The sequence below is a fragment of the Gavialis gangeticus genome, unplaced genomic scaffold (genome assembly GCF_001723915.1).
Source record: "Gavialis gangeticus isolate Ggan-Ray unplaced genomic scaffold, GavGan_comp1, whole genome shotgun sequence".
Taxonomy (NCBI): Eukaryota; Metazoa; Chordata; order Crocodylia; family Gavialidae; genus Gavialis; species Gavialis gangeticus.
Genome location: NW_017729029.1, coordinates 5842388 through 5865594, shown reverse-complemented (window position 1 = coordinate 5865594; position 23207 = coordinate 5842388). Strand labels below are relative to the sequence as shown.

The 23207-nt window shown below is 54.2% G+C and overlaps 1 protein-coding gene across 1 annotated transcript in view; it reads left to right on the top strand.

The window, feature by feature from the left end:
- Positions 1-2189: 2189 nt before the first annotated feature.
- XPNPEP2 (X-prolyl aminopeptidase 2) overlaps positions 2190-23207 on the top strand; it is a 21717-nt gene continuing 699 nt past the window's right edge. The window contains exons 1-20 of the mRNA XM_019521156.1: positions 2190-2450; positions 7453-7526; positions 8669-8779; positions 9168-9231; positions 12291-12395; positions 12810-12896; positions 13192-13338; positions 13822-13923; positions 14325-14406; positions 14703-14898; positions 15635-15724; positions 16191-16300; positions 16768-16845; positions 17344-17415; positions 17892-17952; positions 18517-18586; positions 19438-19542; positions 20124-20183; positions 20518-20594; positions 23140-23207. Coding sequence (XP_019376701.1) covers positions 2402-2450; positions 7453-7526; positions 8669-8779; positions 9168-9231; positions 12291-12395; positions 12810-12896; positions 13192-13338; positions 13822-13923; positions 14325-14406; positions 14703-14898; positions 15635-15724; positions 16191-16300; positions 16768-16845; positions 17344-17415; positions 17892-17952; positions 18517-18586; positions 19438-19542; positions 20124-20183; positions 20518-20594; positions 23140-23207 — 1808 coding nt within the window. The 5' untranslated portion in view covers positions 2190-2401. The remainder of the gene's footprint in view (positions 2451-7452; positions 7527-8668; positions 8780-9167; positions 9232-12290; positions 12396-12809; positions 12897-13191; positions 13339-13821; positions 13924-14324; positions 14407-14702; positions 14899-15634; positions 15725-16190; positions 16301-16767; positions 16846-17343; positions 17416-17891; positions 17953-18516; positions 18587-19437; positions 19543-20123; positions 20184-20517; positions 20595-23139) is intronic.

The following is a 23207-nucleotide window of genomic DNA, read 5'->3' as shown; positions in this document are numbered from 1 at the left end:
GGAGGCAAAGAAATTGTTAAACATGTTAGCTTTGTCATCTGGTGTGATGACCAATTTTCCCAACGTGTCCTGCAGGGGCCCCACATTACCCAGGACCTTCTTTTTACCCCCTATGCATTTAAAAAAGGACTTCTTATTGTCCTTAATCTGGGAAGCTAGTCCTAATTCCATCTCTGCCATGGCCTTCCTGACTGCCCCCCTACATCCCCGAGCGACTGCAGTATAGCCATCCCTGGTGATGACCCCTTCTTTCATTTCATTTGCATGTAAATTACACTTAAGTATAAAAATCTTATTTAGACATTTTGGTTTCCATTCTTGGGAGAGTAGAACCTTTAGCCCAAGCTGGGCTATGGATCAGCAACACATTATAAGGTGTAAGTTGCTCATAGAGGACTCCAGAAGAGTCAATAGGTGCTAACCTACAATTCACTACAGTTCATCTCCAAAGCTCTTTTGATGACTCAGTTAACAGTAACCATCCCTACATCTTAGAGGACAGGCTCACCAGCTGAATTCAAAGTACTTTTCAGAGTGGGAAGGGTGCAGTTAGAGAGGGAGGGGCAGCAGAAAATTAACCCATGTTTCAATTTCTCGTATCCTACTCCCTAGCTGATTCAGAGCAGCTATTCCCTAGTTTCCCCCTCCCATGACATGTCTTGACTATGTGCTGTCTAATCAGTTCTCAGGAAAACAACAAAAAACTTTATAGAAACAAGCCCAGTCAGATTCCACAGATCCACACTTCATAGTGACACACCTCTTTATCTTGGTCTTTATCAAGCTTATTAGCTCAAAGTCTCATGGACAGCAGGACCAAAGGCCTTAGTGCCAACATGTATTAGATCTCCTTGCACTAGGCACAGGTACAGACATATGCTCCAGGAAGCTACAAAAGACAATTAACCCTAGAAGTCTTGGCTACCAGTTACCTCCTGCAAATGGGGAAGGACATTCAGTTCCAGCAGTCAGTGGCTGGTAACCTGCCCAGGTAATTGCTAAGCACCTGCACTGAGGTCATAAGCAACTCCATGAATCTGCCCTGAAGCAAACACACATCTGCATAAAACTAAGATAGATCCTGGCTTTCTGTCCCTGGGAGATAACACTTGTGCAGTGAGATCAGTAAGCATTAGCCTATGCAGGCACTGAGAAGGATTAACACTTTTGCCAGGGAGCAGGTCCACCTAGCAGCCAGTCTGCCATTGCAGAAGGAAACACACAAAGACAGGAGATTGCCACATGAGAAGGCAACCACTGGGCCTCAGAGTTGGTTCTACTTGAGAGATGTCCATTTCCCTGGCTTCCAGTGAGCCCCCTTCCTGTTGGTGTCATTTATTAATTGGCTGCAGTAGCTGTTTGGGGCTGTTTGGGCTGATTTTTTTAAATTTGTGGGTGGCCAAAGAAATCATACAGAACCTGTAAGAGGAAGCTGTGGAGCAAGGCAGTGAGCTCTGCTTGTCCCTACCCCACTTGGCCAGGAGACCAGATCCAACTGTTCCCAATGCTCCTTAATTTCAGAGTCCAATTCTGTGACCTCCTTCTGATTGAAGCCAAGTGACCTACAGTGGAGAAATATAGTCATTGTACCCTTGGTTATTTCTTTATGGTTCAGGAAGACAGCATCCAAAGCAGCTGCTTGTCCAATGCTTGGCTTTTATACGATGAGCAGTTTGGGTCTCATCTCCCTTGTCTTTTTTGGAAGCTTGCAACTGGCTGGGGAGCTTGCAGGGTTAGGTGCCTGCGCCTTGGTTCTTGGGTATCTGAGTGGGGAGAAGGTTTTAGGCTGTTCAGCACACTGTGGTTTGTCAACCCGTCTTGGCCCAGCTCTGAGGAGCATAGAGGATTGCAACTAACACCCTCCCCAGTGGGGACAGAGGATAGCCCTGCACCAGCTTGCTAAGGCTTCAGAGAGACTCCTTGGCCCTGATCCATCTAACACATGCTGACAAAAACTCCCCTTCGGAAATGTTTCCTTCAGGTCCCACCTAATGACCGTGCAGGAGCAAACCAGGGCACAAGCACAGTGTCTTCTTTTAGCATCACTTTTAATCCTCTGCCCCAGCCAAAGGGAGGGCCCAGTCTCAGAGGCCAGGGACAGCTGCTTCTCTGCTGATTGGTCCTTGCTCTGCCTTGGGGAGGATCTTTGGACTTTGGGTCTCACATCCCTTGGTGCGTTAACTATTTGCTTGATCTAGTGACAGGCTCTGAATTTCAGGATACAGGAAGTACACAGGATCTGAAGCAGAGCCCTTACCTGCTGCCAATGGAGAAGCTGCTACCTAGCAGGCACACCTACAGAAGAAGGGCAGCGAGAGATAAAAGCCCCACCCTGGACTGAAACTTTCCTCTTGCTCCCTCTGCTCCCATCTGATAGGAGTCTCCAGGCTTCTGAAGAAACATGTCTTTTTCCCTCTGCACCTCATGGGTCTGGATGCTTCTCTTTCTCGGTATGTCAGTGAGACTTTTTGTTCAGATGGTACTGGCCTAGACAGATAGTCTGGGCTTGGTGGAAAGGTAGCTGAAAGCTAGACTTTGGGCTGCTAGCCTCTGGCCAACTAGTCACCCACCTGCTTGGCTTCTGAGTGCTTGTGTACTTGGAGGCCCAACCGATGGCTTTCCTTTCACTTTCTGGTGGCTGGGAGCTCTATGGTTTCCATTAGGACTCAGGGCAGAGTTGGAAGTTTCAGGTTAAATTAAGGCAAGTTCTTTTGTTCTGCATACCAGAGAAAATGAGCATGGTTCTCTTCTTTGAGAGCAAGAGTGCTGCCCCCTTTTAACTCCACCCCCTGTGTCTGGGCGTGCTCTTCTGCCTGATTTGGGGACTCAGCCCACCTCTGGGTACTGACTTGCGACCCCCCCAGCCAGCAGCAAGGCAGACTCTGGCAGTATGATATGAGTTTAAAGCTCCCAAGCACTAAACAGGGCAGCCCAGATTTTTGCTGGGAAGATCAAGATGCCCTCTGGGCAGCTGTGCAAGTGGACTGAGAGCCAAGGGCTGTAGATCATGCCACAGTTAAACTGGAGAAGGCAACACCAGGAAAAAGCAAAGGCATTTATATTCTGGAAGGAGGGATTCATCCAAGAACTACACAGCAAATCACCTTGGTACTTGGTAATGTAGGAGCCAGATCTAGTAGAGGGCCCCGTTCTGCAAAACGCCAAACAGCATCTCAGCAGCAGGCTAAGCTCTTGATGGATAATGGGACAGCTGCCATCAGTGGGCAGGTATAGGGCTGATCTGTAGTCTGCAGATCACAACTGGTGTGTGCTCAATTTCTGGTCACAGTTATGAAGCACCCGTTTGCTGGGAATGTTTAAGACGATCTCAGCTTCTGAGCACACAGGGATATCTCTACAAAGGCAGAATTAAGGGGGCCTGTGTTTCTAAGATGAGTTCCATACTGTCATATGCTTGGATCTCTGTAGGCAACACCTTTGCTCTGAATGGCCTGGCTTATTGTTGGTTGTGTTAGAATTTCTATATCACTTTTGCTGGGTTTTGTTCTAAACTCACTGTGTCCTGGTCGTGAATCTTATCCACACACCCCTCCAGCTTCTAGCCAGTAATTTCCTTGGTTTAAGGGTTGTAGGAGTCAGCAGATGGGAGCCATGCTCCACCAGCCTCTCAGAAAGCATGGGATGGGGGAGTGACATGCTCCTATGTTTGTAGGGCATGAAGTGGGAGTAAACTTGGGGTCAGCAGCACTACCCCAGCGTCCTCCTGCTGCTCCACAGCCCCCTAGGAAGAGGCTGCAAGGGAGCATCCTTGACCACCCCACCCCTCCCCGAACCTTAGGCTCAGGCTCATGCGGGCAACAAGGCAGCAGTCAAGCCTGAGGAGCAAGGTCAGTCTCAGAGTGGGGCCTATGCAACTCAGACACTTGCTAACTACTTGGCTGAAAAGGCTTCTGTTAAAGTCTGTGATGATTCTGAGCTGAAAGCTCACATGCCTCAGCTGCATGCCTCCTGCCAAGCCAAGAGCACCAGGCTGCACTGAAGTAAAACAAATCCAAACCTAGCCACACCCTTACGAGCCCCATGTCCTCATGGACCAACTCAGTCCATCTTATTCTCATGTCCCCTGATCCTCAACACTTCCAAGACACCATGGGGGGTGTCCCGTTTCTGGGGCCTAGCAGGCCATTCAGGACCAGTGGATCCTAGTGTCTTCTAGAAGGGCAGGAGAAGTCCCAGGCTGTGGCTGCCAGTCACTGTAGGGTGGGCATTGAACAATGCCACAGATGGTTTCTGTGACAGGGCAGTGTGGAATGGCAGCCTGAGCCAAAGTCTCTACCATTCCCACACCACTCCTTGGATTGTATTTAGTATCCAAGCAGTCAGGGAACCAGGGCCTGAGCCAGCCCAGGCCGTACAGAACTGACTTCTCTGGGGCCTCATTCAGCGAGAGGATAGCAGGGCTTTCCCCTCTCAGAGAGAACAGACAGGTCACAGCCATAGCCGGATGTGGGATTTTCAAAAAGGCAGTATGGGAGCAGTGAGCTACACTACAAGGGTGACTGCACCTCTGCTTTTAGACTCTCCCCCACCACCAGGGTGGGCAGCCCATGCTTTGGGAGCAGCAGCTGGGGACGTTTTTGAAGTCCCTGAATTGGGTAAGAATCTTTGCCCCCTCTCTGCCCCCCTTTCCACCTCCTATCCCATTCTTCCCTCTCTACTTAGGCCCCTACCTGCTACCACCACTCTCCTGGCTGCTCCTGCCCTGCTCCAGCTGGGGCTGCAGGGAGTGGCTGCAAAGAGACTAGGGCTTGGCCAGGAACAGTGGCACTGGTGAAGGTGGTGGTGGGGAATTCCCCATTGCTGCAACTGCTCTCAGGCTGGCGGAAAATCACTGGGGGGGAACTGGGAGGGGAGGGCGAACCAACCTGCCACTGCTGCTGCCACTGTGTGCAGCTGAGCCTGGCTCCCCCTGCAACCTGCCTGGAGCAGAGCAAGAGCAGTTCAGAAGCTCTCCCAGCCCCCTGGTCAGTTGGTTGGGGACAGCGGCAGCAGCTGGTGGGGTTGGGTGGGTATGGGAGGAGATAAGAAGTGCCACTTAGCACAGAGGAAAAGGGAGATAGTGCCAAGGGGGGATTTTACATTCATCTGGGATTTAAAAATTGTTCCTGGCTGCTGCTCGTGCTGTGTGATCTGAAAGGAGGGTGCAACCATGCCACTGCACCCCCTTTGGAACTGCCCCTGGGCCTGGTCCTGAGGGAATCATGAGACTGCCACAGAGGGAGGTCCCAGGGATTGTTACAGTCCATGAGTGTGCCCTGGGCCTCTGCTGCCCTTCTCTCTTGTTGTCCCCTTGTGGCAGAGGGTTCCCTTACTCTGATCCTGCTGTCCTGAGCCCACGGGTGCATTGTTTGTGTTCCTTGGATGAGAGATGATGAACTTAGAAACATGGAGCATTGGCCTAACTCCTGTTTCCAATGTATTGCCTTCCAAAGGCTGCAAATAGCTATGCTGTCTCCCTGGGACTGCAGGAATGCTCTCTCGCCCAGCCTTGGCATTTCCAACCCTGCTGACTGACATGCCTTGGAGATGAGACTGAAAGTTTTACTGAAAGTGCTGCTCTGTGCTAAGTTTACAGCAGATTCCTGGTCACTGGGAGTGGTTTCTGCATCCCAGCAATAATGGGAATCCCCATGGCTTTAGGAACTAGGGCTCTTGCTTTGCCACTTACAGAGTAACATTGAGGAAGAGACAAGGACAAGCAGTGCTGGAAGGGTAGCTGCTAGACTCTCTTAGTGATGGGGCTCCCCAGTGTGGGGAGTCTCGGAGCCATTTTCAGCATGCGGTCCTGCCCCTCTGCCTTCCCACTCCATCCAGGGTGGCAACTCAGTTGCAATAAGCTCTGAGGGGGGGAGCCTACATAGCTTGGGTCCTGTCCTCTGGGTCCCAACTTCCCTCGGTTAAGTACAGAGTAATTGAAGGGCTTTGGTTAGTGGGTCACCGCTTTGACTGTCACAAGCTAATTCCTTATCTGGTCTTCTATGCCTTAGAGGAGTTCCCACAGGCAGCCACCATATAAGCCACTCCTGCCACTAGCTCATCCTGCACCCTGTTTTCTCATTGCCATTTGCTGCAGTCCAAGTTTGGGCCTGTTTGAAGACAGGGTAGATATACACCTTTATAGAGTAATGCTAAGCTATACGGGGAGAGCACAAGCTTTTGGAAAACCAAATTCACTTCATCAGATGCTGTGGAAGATGTGCAGAAAGGAGAGTATGAAGTGGAGTGAGTGATTAGAATACAACAGGTAGGAAAGCAGGAGGGAGAGGGTGGGGAATGCTAGGAGAAGCATGCAAGCAAAGAACCCATACAAACAAAGGGTCACAAAAGCTAATCCAGGAAATGGGATAAGAATCCATAGTCCCTGTTTAGACCATACTTTGGACAGTCCAGTCTGTGGATAATTTCATGTTCTACAACTTTCTGTTCAAACTGGCTTTTAAATTTTTCTGCCTGAGAACAGCAATCCTGAGGTCAGCAGTGGAGTATCCAGGGAGACTGAAGTGGTGTCCCACAGGCCTGTGCGTCTTTCTGCAGCTAATGTCATATGTTCTTTATCTCTGCACAGCGTCAGGACAGGGAAGCTAACGAAGCCTGAGGCTGCTGCTGGTCTGTGTGAAGTGGGGATTAGACTGATCAAACTTCAGACAAGGTCCTAGCTTGCATCATGGCCAGGCCAAAGCACCCAAAATCATAAGATTGTTGCAAAAATCATTAAGAGAAAAATAAACATGGGTTTTGTTTTCTTTTGCCATCTTACTGCCGAGCCTTCAAGCAGCTGCTTTCAGGCAGTGCTGTCATGCAGCTGTGTCAGGGCTGTGGTGTCAGGTGGCTATGTGCGGATGGCACTGTCAGGAAGTCATGCTGTCAGGCAGCCATGCAAGGACTATGCTGTCAGGCACCTACGTAGGGATTGTGATGTCTGGCAGTCATGCTGTCAGGCAGCAGTGCTGGGGCTGTGCTATCAGGCAGCTGTGTGGGGGTTCAGGCTGTCATAGTTTTCTGCACAACCCAAAGAGTCTGCTGAGTTTCTCCCAGGTTTATTGGCCTCCAAGGGGTTGGAGCTTTGTGAACACCTCCACCTCACAGAAGAGTTAGGTATTTTGACCTAGTACCAAGGGCAGGTTGGGGGTCACACACTCACAGTCTACTGAGTACCAGATGATCTGGAAACAAGCCCTGATCCACAACTCTGGACCCTGCCAGTGTTTTGTTAAAATTCTGGCATCCCTGTGTCTCTACATGGCCTTTGGAGCCCTCTGTAGCCTGGTCAGGAGGCTGAATGGGGCCACTGGCCCATGCTGGGCATGCTGCAGGGAGCCAGGCCAGGACGGCACCTCAGGGGAAGCAGAGTGTCTGTCTGGTACAGCAGTGCTTGTAAGCTGACAATGTGGTAGGCATCTGTGTATCTATTGCTCTCCCCTTTGCTTCCAGGCTGCACCCTGGGACAGTCAAAGCAAACCCGCTCTGCAGGAAGTGATGTCAGAAACTGCACCACAGTCCCTCCGGTGAGAACCTTCCTGGCATCCCAGGGCACGTCTGGAAATGTGCCTGTCCCATCTGCAGCTCTAGGCAGACCTGAATCCTCTCCCATTCTTTTCAGCACAAACTTTGGGTTCTCTTGCTTCCTCCCTGCTCTCCACTGACCTTTGTGTTCCTCGGGCCTCTTCTCTGAACACAGCTAGGAGCGCTCATTCAGCTCCTAGCTAAAGGGCTGGGGAGGAGGCAAACTGAATGCTCAGCATAGACAGGTGGGTGCCACAACACTAGGTCTGTTTCTATAGTGCTCCAAGAAGAGTCTATGTCCTGGCTGAGGCAGGGCCCAAAAGAGTCCCTAAGGGCACTGTGCAGACCAGCCCTTCAATTTCAGGACAGCCCTTTTGGGAGGTGTGTGTGTGGCCATGTCACACAGATTCATAGGTTCATAGATGTTAGGGTCGGAAGGGACCTCAATAGATTGAGTCTGACCCCCTGCATAGACAGGAAAGAGTGCTGTGTTCAGATGACCCCAGCCAGATGCCCATCCAACCTCCTCTTGAAGACCCCCAGGGCAGGGGAGAGCATCACCTCCCTTGGGATCCCATTCCAGATTTTGGCCACTCTAACTGTGAGGTTCTTCCTAATGTCCAGTCTAAATCTGCTCTTTGCTAGCTTATGGCCATTATTTCTTGTGACCCCCAGGGGCGCCTTGGTGAGTAGAGCCTCACCAATTCCCTTCTGCGCCCCCATGATGAATTTATAGGCAGCCACAAGGTCGCCTCTCAACCTTCTCTTGCGGAGGCTGAAGAGGTCCAGGTGCCCTAGTCTCTCCTCGTAGGCTTGGCCTGCAAGCCCTTAACCATATGAGTGGCCCTTCTCTGGACGCTTTCCAGGTTATCCACATCCATCTTAAAGTGTGGCACTCAAAACTGCACGCAGTACTCCAACTGCGGTCTGACCAGTGCCCAATAGAGGGGAAATATCACCTCCTTGGTTCTGTTTGTCATGCATCTGCTATGAAGCAGATGACAGCTATGAAGCAGAACAGAGCAATCCCCTGGAACAGCTGGCTTCCCACATTAACTGAGCAGGTGCTCTCTGGAGGTTGGGGGGTAGAGATCTGCCCTGAGCCCTGGACCCTTCATTAACCTGTGTTTCCCTGTGACCTCAGTACCTGCCCTCCACAGTGACAAACACAGCTGAGCGACTCCAGGCCCTGCGTCGACACATGCAGTCCTACAACATCAGTGCCTACATTGTTCCAGCCACTGATGCTCACATGGTAAGGCCAGAGCTGTGTCCATTCCACCCAAGACCTCTCTCACCTTCATTCCCTGGATGCCACTGCACCCCACACCTTGCACAGTGACCAGGCTGTGGCTCAGATCTGTGGTGCCACACCTGCAGAGAAATCAGTACCTCACTGCCAAATGCCTGCAGACCAAACACCTGCCCACCCCTGTCTCTACTTCCCATTGCCTAATCCTTGCTTTCTACCTCTTTGGAGGACATTGTGAGCCAGGCTGCCTGGGGAAGGCTCCCTCAGGCAATGACTGCCTGCCAGAGTTACAGCTTTTTATCTCTCGCCCAGTTCGGGGACGGGCAATGGCAGGGGTAACCGTGTGTGGGGAGAGGGATGCCAGTAATCATGGGCTTTCTCTGTCTCTCAGAGCGAGTACATAGCTGAGCAGGATGCCCGGTTGGCATGGATGACAGGCTTTACAGGATCTGCAGGTGAGAACATATCCCCACTACCTGCTTGCTCTGCTGTTTCAGCCCAGTCTCCCAGACACCCTATCACCCTCTGGGAGCTCTTCCCATTGGGATGGTCCCTTCTGGCATGCCTGGAAAAGACTATCCCACAGCACCTGCTCTAAACATGGCCTTCTCCCTGGGGAACATAGACTTTTCTTTTGATCTGCGGGTGGATGCCAGCCACAGGTCCAAGGCAGAAAGGAGTCAGGGCCCACAGTATAGCAGGGGTGGGCAATTTTTTGGGTTTGTGGGCCACATAGGGAATTTTGGTGACCTGTTGTGGACTGGGTCAACACCTTCCCCACGCGCTCTGCACAGCCGCTCACCAAAATTCCCTAAATGCCCCATCCCACCCTCCTGGCCGTGAGTCCCGGCTGGTCTCCATGGAGACCTCAGGATTGTAGGGTGGTGACAGCGTGGGCCCAGGGCACCACAATCCCAGCCCCAGTCCTGCCCACCCACTTCTGGATGCTGCTCCCTTGGATCCCAGCCCCGGCCCCATCCTGGCTGAGTGCAGAGCAAAGCCATGATCTGCTGCCCACATACCCCTGCAATGGGCATTGGTTCTGTGGGCAGGGGTATGTGGGGACCAGATCTGCCCTGGGCCCTGGCCCCTCGCTGTCACTGCTTCTTGTTTCCAGGGTCTCCATGGGGACTGGCCAAGACCCACATGGGCAGGGCGCATGGCCAGGAGGACGTGATGGTGCCGCAGGCAGTGGGGAGCTGCATCTGGGGCTGGGTCCAGGATTTTGAGGTGGTGACAGTGTGGGGCCAGGACAGAGCTGCGATCTGCTCCCTGCATGCCCCTGCCCATAGAACCTGCACCCATGGCTCGTGGCTCGGCTCTGGCCCTGTGCTGTCACTACTCCAAGATCCCAGCCTGTAATCCTGCCTGGCCTTCCCTGCCCATCCCACTCCCAAACACCGCTCCCCACCTGCCTGTGGCCCCATACCATTCAACTGGCTGCATGTTCTGCTTGTGTAGGTCCTGCCCAGTGGTAAGTGCGGGGTAGACCAGCAGGGATGCTCAGGCAGTGGGACCAAGTCTGGCAGCAGCAGCTAGAAGGAGCCACCACCACTGGGGCTGCTGGGAAGCAAGTCTGGCTGCTGTGCCGCATGTGGGGGAGGCAGGACTGGCTGCATGTGCCCTGGCTCAGGCTGCCTCCCTTGCCTGGGTTGAGGTGGGACCAAGGGACCTGCCACAGGCCAGATAAAATCTCTTGGCAGGCCAAATCGGGCCTATCTTTTGTCTACCTGTGCTGTACAGCATGGGAAGTGCAGGCAGCACCTGGAGTTGGAGGAGCATACCTCTATAACAACATGCAGACCTGTGTGCCTCTTTTCCCAGGGCAGGGCAGAGATGGAGGCTACCTTTCTGCATGGGGTCCCCCTGTGAGGGAGCTCCCTGGGACTGCACTGTAAGACTCTCTCTTGGGGGCAGGAAGTGGCCAGGAGGGTCAGCGTTACAAGCAGAGTTACTCTAAAGTGGTGGCCAGAAAATGCTGCTTTAGTGAAGCTGAGCCATGTCACAATGTGGTCCATGTAACATCACCCAGGGATGGCATTGTATGGAATATGCCAGAATATTCTTATTTTGTGGAAACCTCTGAGATTTCTCCTTTTTCACTCTAAGCTGGGGTGAAAGGACAGGGGGGAATGCCTGTGGACCAGGACATCTGGGCATTTTTGGCCACCTTTTTTTACAAGGCACAGAGAAGTCCAAGCTGCTAAAAGGAGAAGCCAGTCCACATGTTTCTGGACATAAGGGGGCCTCCTGCCATCAGCTGTACCTCTTTGGGCCTGGCCAAGTGGAGAACTGAGTTCTCTATGGGCAAAGGCAGATTAAGGTGCGCTGGGGCCCTGGGCAAGCACAAAACTGGAGGCCCCCTCCCCCCATGGGAGCTGGGCTGCAGGGCGGGGGGGGAGACAGGGGCCCCTACCCCTCCTAGTGCTGGGTGAGACTGGGTGGACCCTGTTGGGCTGAGAGGCACATGGCCGCCTTTTCTTCCTGCTCCCAGGCCCTGCTATGGCCAACACATGCACACACAGACACAGGTGTGTGCACTCCACTCTTGCTCTTTGCACATGGACACAGACCCACACACACACAGACCTACAGACACCCACACACAGACCCACAAAAACAGACCCACACACTTCCCCTCACAAGACCTCCCCCACTCTCGGTCACACGGAGGTAGCCTCCTCTCCCCCTGCCCAACCCCGCCTGTGGCTGGCACCCTGTTACACTGACCTGCAGGAAGCTGCTGCGGGCCACAGCGGTACACGGAGGGGTGGCTGCAGGGGTGCTAAGTTGAATTTGGGGGGGCTATAGGCCCCAAGGCCCACAAAGCGCCTGCAAAGGCGGGATGCTCCTGGCCTGGTCAGCCCGGCCCTACACGCCCCCCCCAGGTAGGGCACAGCTCTCCCGGCCCCGTGGCTTGACCCCCTCCCCTCCAGATACAGGGCCACCCTCCCGCTCCCCTCCCCAGCCCAAGGCTCAGCATGGCTCTTTTGGCCGGACCCCAGCCCTGCCTCCCATCCCCTCAGCCCCATTGGTGGATGACATCCCACCCCCGCTTTCAGCTTCCTGGGAAGCAAATGTGAAAGCCGTAGTTTTAAACTGGGCACTAAAGATGGGCTCCGAGTTTAAAACTGCTGCTTCCACTTCCCTGCTGATGAGGATCCCGGGGCCAGGGCCCCAGATTAGTAGGGGCTCCTGGGCTCATGCCCAGCTGGCCAGTGCATTCATCCACCTATGTCTGTGGGTCTGCCTGGAGGATGTAGGATTCTGCAAGCTGCCTGTCCTGGGTCTCTGCTGCACTGATGTGGTGGCACCACTTTGCCAATGGGGGGGTCCAAAGCCAGGAGCCCTATAGGCCAGTGTGTTCTGTGAGGACCTGAACCACTCATTGCGTCTCATGGCAATGGGAGAGACAGGACAATCAGATATGTCTGCATACATGCACAGAAGGACCCAGGGCAGGCCCACAGAGAAGGGAAACGCGGTGCTTAGCTTCTCTCCTTCTGTGTCTGAGGAACTGGGGTGGTGACTCTGGACAAAGCAACTCTGTGGACTGACAGTCGCTATTGGATCCAGGCTGAACGCCAGATGGATTGTAATTGGGAGCTTCAGAAGGCAGGTCAGTAGACAGAGTGCACTTGGAGACCTTCTTGGGCCTGGCCTGTCCTGCCCATTCCAGTCCCACAACCTCACTGAGTGCACACTGATTCCAGGCCCTAAAGACTTTCCTGTGCCCAGCTGCTGCCCCAGATTTGAAGTCTCGTCCTCCCGCAGGGGAACCCTGAGTGCCACTGCTCTCAGCAGCCCCATGTTCTGCCATAAGCCCCCACACCCAATAGCATGTGACTGCAGGTCTGGCACTGAGTCTGGGAGCCTGGCTCTGAGCCTGCCTTTTCCTAGCTGCTCTCCTGGTCCCTGCTATTGCCCAAGCTGTTGCTACAAGCACCAGCTCCCCCTTCCCTTGCAGCTAATCCTGCCCTTGGACTGCCCACAGGACAAGGGTACCCCTGTGCTGCTCTGTTTTGTCTTACAGTTTGGATCCCTTCTATTGGGGAGTGGATTCTCCAGGAAGTTCCAGCTGGGAAGAGCATTGGCTTGGACCCCTTCCTCTTTTCCATTGGTATGGCCCCACCTCTACTTGGCTTTTCCAGTCCCCCCTGCTCTGTCCTTCCACCCTGCAATTAATGGATCATTGCTGGCAGGTGGGGAAGTCAGAGAGACTCCCATTCCTTTGACAGTGACCTTATCGGCCCTTTCTCGGTGGAGGGATGGGAAAGACTACACAGCAGACTAGCTGCCATTGCTCTGACCTTTGGCTGGGGTGATCCTGATGGTGGGGAAGTGTGGAAATGTTAGGAGGGTGGGTCAGAGAGCTGTCACTCTGTATCTAACTGCTGACTGCACTGCTTCTTCAGATAACTGGGAGAGTTACAGCCAGGCTCTGCGGAATTCGGGCAGGAACCTGATTCCCATTGACACCAACCTAGTGGACCTTGTCTGGGATGCCCAGAAGCCCCCTCCACCCGCCCACAGTATCTATGCCCTCTCGGATGAGTTCACTGGTAAGCCCTCACCCCTTCTCGACCACAGGAGTCTGAGTGCGTTCTCAGAGCCATGTGCCGGCTCTGCCATGGGGTCTGCACTAGCATCCAGGTTTTGACAACTCTTAATCAGAACCAGATGTTGCTGAGCATCACACACACAGCTTGAGTGCCTGCATTGCCAGGAGCTTTGGTCTCCAGATGTTTAAGACATAGGTTCACAAGATGTCAGTGCAGATGGGCTCGATCATAGGGTAGATGTTTTCCCACAAGCACAGGGGAGCCCATCTACAAGGACCAGCTCATCCACCTGCTCCTTCAGTGCCAGAGCTGCTACCAGTCATCTCACCTCCATGGAAGTGCTGAGCAGCTGCAGCGAGAACTACAGCTGGATCAGATCCCTCCTCAGTCTTAGTGCTAGGCTTTCCATCCTGACCTGAGTCCTGCCAGCCCAAGACTCTGGGCATTCATCTGAACTGTGCCTGTCTCTTGCTTTTCTTTCAGGGAACACCTGGCAGAACAAAGTTTCTGAGATCCGAACCCAAATGGAGAAGCATTCCAAGAGCCCCACAGCTGTGCTGCTCTCTGGCCTGGAGGAGACAGCCTGTGAGCACAGGGGATCCACATATTCCTTCCACTGCATCCTCACCATCCTGGTGTCTACAATATCCCTCACCATCTCCCAGCACTGGCCTCCCAACTATCCACAACCCAAATGCCCTTGAGCCATGCAGGCTAGCCAGCCTTCTTATCACTTCCCCAACCCCATTGAGCCAACATGAGATAGTTTATCATTGCTATAGTGGCACCTAAAGCCCAGCATGGGATTTCAGAGCCCATGGTTCTGGGCACTGAACAAACATGAAAGAAAAGCCAGTGTCCAGCTAACCTCATGTCTGGCACAACCTCTGCCAATCCACCAGGCAATCCATGAGAAGCAGGACAGGGCAAGAGGGGCAGACACAAGCAGCTTGGTTCACCCATCTCTAATGCCTTCTTTCCTGCAGGGCTCTTTAACCTACGAGGAGATGACATACCCTACAACCCCGTGTTCTACTCCTATGCCCTGCTGACCAAATCAAATATCAGGTAAGAAGGATTTCCAGTCCCAAAGGACTGGACCAGCTCCCCAATCCTCTCCAGAGCCCAGTATGACCCCCTAGCTCCCAACTCTGGACCCCAGCATGACCCCTCAGTTCCCCATCCCTTCTGGACCCAAGGATATCTCTGGGGCTCCCTGTCTCCTCCGACCTCTCTTCCCAGCATGCCAGTCCCTTCCCTGCTCCATCTGCTATGTACTGGCTCCTTGCCTGCACCTCCTCCAAGCTCCTTGCCAAACTGTGCAGGTGGCTGCAACTCAATCCCATCGCCTTTCTTGCTCATAGCCTGTTTGTGAACCAGAGCCGCTTGACCCAAGAGGCCCTTCAGTCTCTGACAGCAGGATGCCCAGGGCCACTGTGTGTACACCTTGAGGACTACAACAAGGTGAAGGCCCATCTGGAGAACTATGTCCAGGGAGACATCCGAGTCTGGATTGGCACTGAGTACACCACCTATGGGCTCTTTAGAGTGATCCCTCAGGTAAGAGGCACCACTGGCTGATTGCAGAACCCAACTGTGGTAAAAGGGATGAGGCTACCATCACATCTTCTTTGTGATGTCTCCAGGACACTCAGCCCCTGCCCAAAGCTGTGAAGGGCTTGAGCGAGTCCTGTCTGTGAGGGTCTGGAGGAGCCTATGGTGGACATTGTCCACACAGGTACAGACAAAGGGGCAAAGGACCTCAGAGGCCTCGGTCCACTGGAGTCGTGTCTGCCTGTGGCAAGGGGTGGTATCAATAGCCACCCTGAGCCTTTTTGTGGGGAGGGCAGCATATAAGTCAAATAAACATGAGCTAGGGATGGTGAAAATGGGACTTGAATGATCAGGGAGTGTAGCAATGGGAGGCAGTGGAGATGACTCCTGCCTATCAGCCTTTCTGGGTAACCTGCAGCTATTCTCCCCACTGCTGAGGTACGGCTACATCCCTTGGTAGGCCATAGGCCCTGATCTGCCCCATCTGGAGCAGAGGGAGGTAAAACACTCCTGCATCTGGATTATGCAGCTGCTGATACCAAAAGCCAATGGGTCTGACTGCTGGGAGGAACATCTCATGCATAGAACTGTGCTCTTGGCCACTCCCTGCTAGCTGCATAGACAACACCTGGCCCATCTAGTAGCTGCATGGCGCTCCCTTGCACAGAGAACCCAGTCCTAGTAAGGGTGCTGGCATAGTTCTGCTCCCCAGGTGGCATGACACAGCTATCCTCACTCACAGGAGAAGTGCCTGCAGGAAAGCTATTCACCAGTAATGACCACCAAGGCAGTGAAGAACACCAAGGAGCAAGAACTTCTTAGAGCAGCTCATGTGAGTGTCTGGCCTGAGCCTTCATTCTTCAGCAGGTTGGACCAAGGACACTGTCAACAAATGGAGAGGGCTTCTGTTCATGGAAGAGGCAGGCCTGTGGCTGTGGGAAATGCGTGGTGTGGGTGCTATGGGTGCCTCCAGTGTGGCACCTGGGTGCTTTGGAAATGGCATTAATTTCAGAAAGCAGTGTGGGGCTCCATTCCCTCTGCCCTAAGCAGGGCAAATCCCAGGGTTATTCTCAGGTGCAGCACTCCCCTGTCAGTTCTTAGCACCAGCTGCCAGAGCACAGGTTGTCTGCGCACTGCTGCACATGGTGTACCACCAAGGTGCAGTGGCCCATCCACAATCACCCACTTCCACTTGACCATGCAGGGGAAGCTGGGAAACCGCACCCTGTATGAGCCCCAATTCCCAATGCCCAGCTTGGCCTTGCTCTATCCTGTAACTGCCAGCAAGCTCTCCCCAGGTGCGGGATGCCGTGGCAGTGATCCAGTACCTGCTTTGGCTGAAGAAGAATGTGCCACTGGGATCAGTGAATGAATTCTCTGGAGCACGCTACGTGGACCAGCTACGACAGTCAGTATAAGGGCAGACCCTACCAGGCTCCATCCTGTCCTCACCTGCCTTATTCCCTTGCATATGGCACCATGTGAGGGGCTGGGCCCTGCTTCAGCTTTCTCTCTAGCACAGACCTCAATGACCAGGGACTCCTTCTGTGCCCTGTGCCACTCTCCATAAGTAGGCGTGGCCACAGGGGGAGGGAGTCTGGCATAGCCCGGGTCCCCCTGGTGCTGAGTAAGGGTGGGGCAGGCTGGAATCTAAAATCAAGTAAAGAAGTGATCATGTACCCTGGAGTGCTGCTATCAACCTCCCTGTGGCCGTGGTCCCACCAGCCCACGTTGTAGAGACCAGCAGTGCTGCCTGGTGGGGGTGGAGTGAGTTGCAGGCCTGCAGCCCAGGGCTATCCTAGCTCACCATCCCCACTCCTCCCTTATCTACCAGCTGGGGGCTGCCTCACACAGCACCTCTCTCTTCCCTTCCAGAAAGATGGAGCACTGGCGGGGGCCCAGCTTTGAAACCATCTCTGCCAGCGGGCTCAATGCTGCACTTGCCCACTACAGGTATTCACAGGGCAGGGTCACAATTTGGGTGCTCTGCACAGGGGATGGCCATACATTGGGATTCCAGGAGTGAAGACAGCCTCCAGAGATCCTGGCCCTGCTCTTTTGGGCAGCCAGGGCTCTTCCCTGAGCAATGGCCCAGTGAGCCCAGAGCTGTCCTCTGTGCTGGACCCTGGCTACATGTTTCCCTAGTCTTCTACAGCACAGGGAGTGTGGAGGGCAGTCCTGCTGCTTTACAGCTGATGAGGTGGGCAGGTAGGGAGGGAGGGAAGACATGAGCTGGGGATGCGCAGGAAGGAGGCATGTACACCTGCAGAGAGGGGGTCTCTTGGGACGGGAAGATGGGGGGTTTGTGGCCCACAGGGCTCTTGTTCACTTGCAGCTCAGGTTCTACTGCTGGCCTGCATGCGAGTGAGTGTGAGCGGGAGCCTGCTGCATGTCCCGGGTGGGGGAAGGGGTTAGTTCCATCCCTGATCCTCTGAGTTTTCTTCTTTCTAGTCCCTCCAATGTCAGCAGCCGGAAGCTGTTGGTGGATGAAATGTACCTGACAGACTCCGGAGGGCAATATCTGTAAGTATGCCTCCCACCTGCCCCTGCAGCTGGCTCCTGTATGTCGTATCAGTTTCCCCCTCCGCCCTCCATCCCATCCCAAACATCCCCAAAGGTGCCCAGAAATGGGCACACTGTTGTGCTGTCCTGACCACATTCCCCCAGGCATGAGTGACTGGTGCCTCCTGAATCTGTGGGGAGCACCCGCAGAAGTTGCCGATGGCTGTCAGAGGGGCCACCAGCATCAGTGTTGGCCGTGGGGGGGGCACTGGCCCCATGGGGGGGGGCATGTGCACCCCCGTGCACCTCCTACCAGTCACCTATGTCCCTGGGCACACCCAGCCCAGACCTGCTCTAGCCTCACAGAGAGCAGGTGACCTCTGTGCTTCCCCAGGCGAGTGGGCCCAGCATGCTGTGGATGACAGGTTCCCACAGCTTGCAGCAAAGGTTCCCATGTGTTTCCTGGGCTGCCGCTCACCCAGCTTATTTTGCTGCAGGGATGGAACAACGGATATAACCCGGACTGTCCACTGGGGGGCTCCCACCCCTTTCCAGAAGGTACCGCTCAGTCCTAGCATGACCCCTCGCCCTTCAGCAGGCTCTGCCTGCAGCTGCCCTGGGATGGTGTCCAATTTGGGCGGAGGCAGCTGGGCACTGTGCTTCTGGCTGATATTAGGAAGCAGGTGCTCTTATCTTCTTCCCAGAACAAGGTGGCCTCCAGCTCCTGGGCACTACCCCAACAGGAGCCAGAGGCAGCAGGTCACTCAGACAGGGGCGTGACTAGGGAGCTCAGACCTTGGTCAGCTTGAGCTTCAAGGTCATGGAGATGCTGTCAACTACAGGCTTGGGGCCTTCATGGGCACAGCTCAGACAGAGCCCCTAGCCTATGCCCCAGGGCACAGGCTCCACTGCTGTCACTGGAAAAGACTCACCGTTAGCTGCTAGTCCTGAGGCCCCATGACACACAGCTGAGCTATGCTTGCTCCAGACAAGAGGCTAGAGGCTAGTGACTGCTGTGGTCACGCTCAGCACATGTATGTGGGCAGGCTTCCCGGGAGGGATACGCTCTCTGCACAGCCCTTCTGGGAGCCCAGCCTGAGCCTTACTTTCTGTGCCCTGCAGGAAGCATACACGCGAGTGTTGATGGGAAACATTGAACTGTCCAGACTTGTCTTCCCTTCTGGCACATCAGGTAGGTGCTGCACAAGCCCAGCTCTGCTGTGAGGGCTCGCTGCTGCCTGTCTCAAGTGCGGAGAGCAAACGCTGTGAGAGCCTGCAGGACAGAGCAAGCACTTCCCAGGCAGGAAGATGCCTGAAAGTCCTGCCCCTGGCCTGGGCCAGGGACTCCTCAGTGCCTGTCCCTGCTTTGCTTGCCTCAGTGTCCTCACTAGGGGCTCAAAGCCGTGGGCGGGGGAAGGGGAGGGGGAGATGCAGCCAGCCTCCCTTCTCCCAGTCAGACCTGCTCTTTCCCAGCAGTCCCTTTTCAGGAGAGGCACAGGAGGAGGGGAAAGCTGGGTCCCCTTAGCTGAAATGCCACCATGCTCAGCCAGTCACTGTCCAGGTCAGCAAAAATGTGTGACTGTCAATTTAGGGCTATAATCAAGGTAGTGTCCTGAGTTGGATGAGTCTGTGCACCTCGTATGTGATCCCTGGCTCTGGCCAGAGGTGAGGGCATCCTCAGTCAGCGCATACCCAGCCCAGACCCAGCGACTTAGCTGCCATTTTAGAGTTTCAAAGCATTTACAAAGACAGGTGCCTTTAGCACAAGTTGCAGAGGGGCGCACTGAGGTACACAGAAGGCCAGTGCATTGGCCAGGGGCATGCAGACATAACCAGAGCCAGGAATAGAACCCAGGGGTCCCGGCAGCTGTGACTGCTCCAGCCCAGCCACCAGCCTGCCCCTCCTTTCACTTCTGAGGCCAGCACTCAGTGTGTGAGCCCATGGAAGGAACAGAGGTGGATGAAGCTCCCACAGACCAGGCACAGGTAGGGAGCACATTCATTCCTCTGCTTTTCTTTGTATCTCTTGGCATTGTGTTGCAGGGCGAATGATCGAGGCCTTTGCTCGCCAAGCCTTATGGGAGGTTGGGCTCAACTATGGCCACGGGACTGGCCACGGTATCGGCAATTTCCTGTCTGTTCATGAGTGTGAGTGCTCTCCCATTAGCTTGGTCTTAGGAGAAGTCCCACAGGACTCTATTTTACTCTTGGTTCTTCCCTTCCTGCCCACCTACGTAGTATTTAGATAAGGCTGGCTCAGGGGTGCTAAACCATGTGCTCCATGCCCCCATCTCTACCCCACTCCCTTGCTGTGCCACCACCTATAACTTACAGCAACATCACTTATCCAGCAAAAATTCTTGCTCCCCATTAGCAGATAGACCCCCTCTCCCCACATTGACCTTCATCACACCCCCAACACTAGTTCATCAGGTCCCCAGGGACCCTGGTAACCTTTCCTCATGTGTCTGGTCACCAACAGGGCCCAGCGAGGTGTGAGCTGCTGCTGCTAGGGGGCACTGCTGAGGAAATTGTTAGGGGTTCCATAGGGCAAAGGCCTGCAGGGCCCCTCTGAGATTTGTACACAAGCAGTAACAGTGCAGGCTAAGTGCAGGGGCCCTGGTGCAAGGCACCTGGAAGGTGCAACCCCTTGTGTCCAAGGTCCCACTCGCAGGGATTGTCCTGATCTAAACTCATGAAAAACTGAATTTGGCATCTCCCTCCTACAGGGCCAGTGGGATTTCAGTCCAACAACGTGCCCTTGACCACAGGGATGTTCACTTCCATAGGTATGTGTGCCCCCCACAACTTTATCCCATGCTCTGGTGGAGCAGAGTTCTGGACTTTCAAAAAACATCACTCTTCAGGGACTCCCCTGGCCCTGGGCCAAGAGCATGGGGTTGTGGTACCATCACAAGTCCTGCCAGGCTGGGTTGGAACATATTGTAGGACACTGACCTGGAGAACAGAGCTCGGTGTGGAAGAGTGTTTGTCGGGCAGAGGGGCTCCTAGGAAATAACTGGCCTGGGATTGGGGCTGTAGAAGGCTCCTTGAGGGAGACCACAGCTACAGTGACAGGGCTGTTCTGGTTCTGGATTCACTGCCCACTTTTCTGCTTTACAGAACCTGGGTATTACCAAAATGGCGAGTTTGGGATCCGCATTGAAGATGTGGCGCTGGTGGTGGAAACCCAGACTGAGGTAGCTTATCTCCTTCTCCCCTGAGTAGTCAGGCTGCCAGGGCAGGTGACTGTCAGCCAGGAAAGGCACTTTAGGTCCAGCCTGGCTCATGTTCCTCCCCCAGCTGGCAGGATGGATGAGAAGTGCTCAGCTGGCAGGGAGCATAAGACACTTAGCAGGCTGAGTTGGTATTGGCATTTGGCTCCAGAAAACTCTGCTCCAGATTTGTGTTTGAGTGTCACAGGTTCAATCCTTTGACCTTTGCTGGCTCTGTCCATCCCAGGAGCTTGAAGCACATACAGTCAGGCAGTGAGCAGATATGGTCTTGCCCAGGTTCATCAAAGCTTGTGTACAGGAATGTGGTCTGCCTCTTGGTGCCTTTAGGTGCTGCCCTAACCTGCTGTGCACTAATGGGCATAAGCTCTTTGCACAGGGGAGACAATCATTATCTTGCTACACCTTGAAGTGGGGAATGGGGGCTTCCTTCATGAGAAAACAGTGTGACTTGGCCAAGAACATTGAGCCAGTATGCAACAAAGCTGGTGAGAGAATGCAGGTGTATTATGCCCCTTATCCTTTGTCATCCTTCCAGGGTGCAATCTTTCAGGGCTGTATCATTCCAGTGACCCCTCCTCTGAGCTAGCTCTGTAGTTCCCCTGCTCTCACAGGTTGGGCCATCTGGTAATGTGGAGAGGGAATTTTGAAGCAGTTTAACCTGCCGTTGCTCTTCAGCAACTATTCAAAGGAGCACACACGGTGAGATGCCAACTCCAGGCCCTGTAGGACCACCTCTACCACCAGAACACTGACAATGTAAATGCCAAGGATTTATATCAATATAGGGATTGTCCTCATAGCCCCTTGAATGCGGTTAACTCCAGAGGTTGTGTTAGTCCTTGCCTTGAATGTCCCTACCCCTTAGATAGGTAGTTCATCTGCCATCTCCTCCTTTCCCTGCACACCCCACATAGATGAGCAGAACTCTGGGGTGTGCATGGGACTTTGGTGTTGGCCCCATCAAAGCCCCTTGTGAGTTGGGTGGGGACAACTTGCCCAGTCCAACTGCAGGGAGTTGGGAACAACCCAGAGTAGAGTGGTGCAGGCAGACAACAAGGACTGGAAAGGGTATGGCCAGCGGCCAGTGCAAATGGGAGATGCCATGGATGGGAGATGCCATGGATGGGATGTGAATGGGAATGAGCCATGGAACCCTAGGTGTCTCCAGAAGGGAGGCAAAACCAGAGGTGCTGGGGGAAGGGAAAGGATCCTGGACTACTGGGGTGCAACACCACAGGAGAGGCTCACTGGGGACGGCAATGCTGGGGCCAAAGTGGATGAGAGGCCAGAATGAGCCAGAGCTCTGAAAGAAGGCGGCCAGGGAAGATAACGGTTCCTAGGCCATACTTCAAGCAAAACCCAGACTGGAGCTACCAAAGGAGCCTTGGGCAGCTCTTTTGCCAGCTTATGCTGAGGGGAGGATGGTGATGTGCCTGAGGGCCAAGGACAAATCTTCCACGACTTGTTTACAGCCCAGCAGAGGTGCATCCTGTCCCAGGCTTCCACCTGTCTTCATCCTCATGCGCGCTGCACACCCCAAAGTCTGCCTGTGAAGGCACTCACAGGTGTCCTTCTGTAGCCACAGTTGAGCCCTCAGTGTCCAGCATGCTTGCGAGTGGCCACTGGAGACAACCCTGGAACAGCCTCACCACCACAGTTCCTGGTCTAGGGCATGCCTCATGTGGGTGTAGCATGTTTGGTCTGTCCACGTTGGGACATGCCTGGACACCAAAATAGTCCCTTCTCTAACACAGTCATTCCCTACTACCCATGCCCCCTGGGCAGCAAGGCAGGGCAGGCACCCCCCCAGCACATCCACAAGACGAAGGCACAGGGAGGCTAGAGGATGTGCTCAAGGCCATACAGGGAGTCTGTGGCAGAGCAGGGACCTGATTGTGTCCCCTGGGCCCTACTTGCTGGGGCCTCCTTCCTCTGGAGGGGTGCAAGACAGGACATCCAAGTGTGGTGCTGCCCCTTTAGAGTGATCTGCAAGGATGGAGTCTCTAAGTCTGAGCCTGTGTCACCAATGCAGAATGGCAGGACACGGAAACATGGAGGCTGCCATAGCCTGGTGACCCCTCTTTATGCTCTGGCCCTGTAGGCACAGTGCCACACTACCCCAGATGGAATCACCCCAGGAGAGGAGCCTGAGCACTGAGGGGCAGAGCACCAAAAGCTGGGTCTGTTGTGCTACAGCACTGGCCTCTGCCACTGCTGTGTCCTGCAGTGAAGGGATTGGGCGGGGGGGCATTGCTGGTGATTCTCCTAAGACTATGTAAAGGAAGAGGCTATATAATGCACTGACCAGTTAAGAACAGTGAGGGTAAGCATAGGATGTCAAACCCCCCAGACTGCCTGTTCATGTCAGGTGATATCCTTTCTGGCAGCTTGTGGGGGAAGCAGGGGAGGGATATGATGGGGCCTTCCCAGCTCAGGAGGGCCCTTGAGTTCAGGTGAGCAGGTGGGTGGGTGTATGAGGCTGGCCCTCACTGCCACTGTCTCTCTACAGCACAAGGTGGGGGACAAGCCCTTTCTGACCTTTGAGGTGGTGTCACTGGTGCCGTATGACCGGAACCT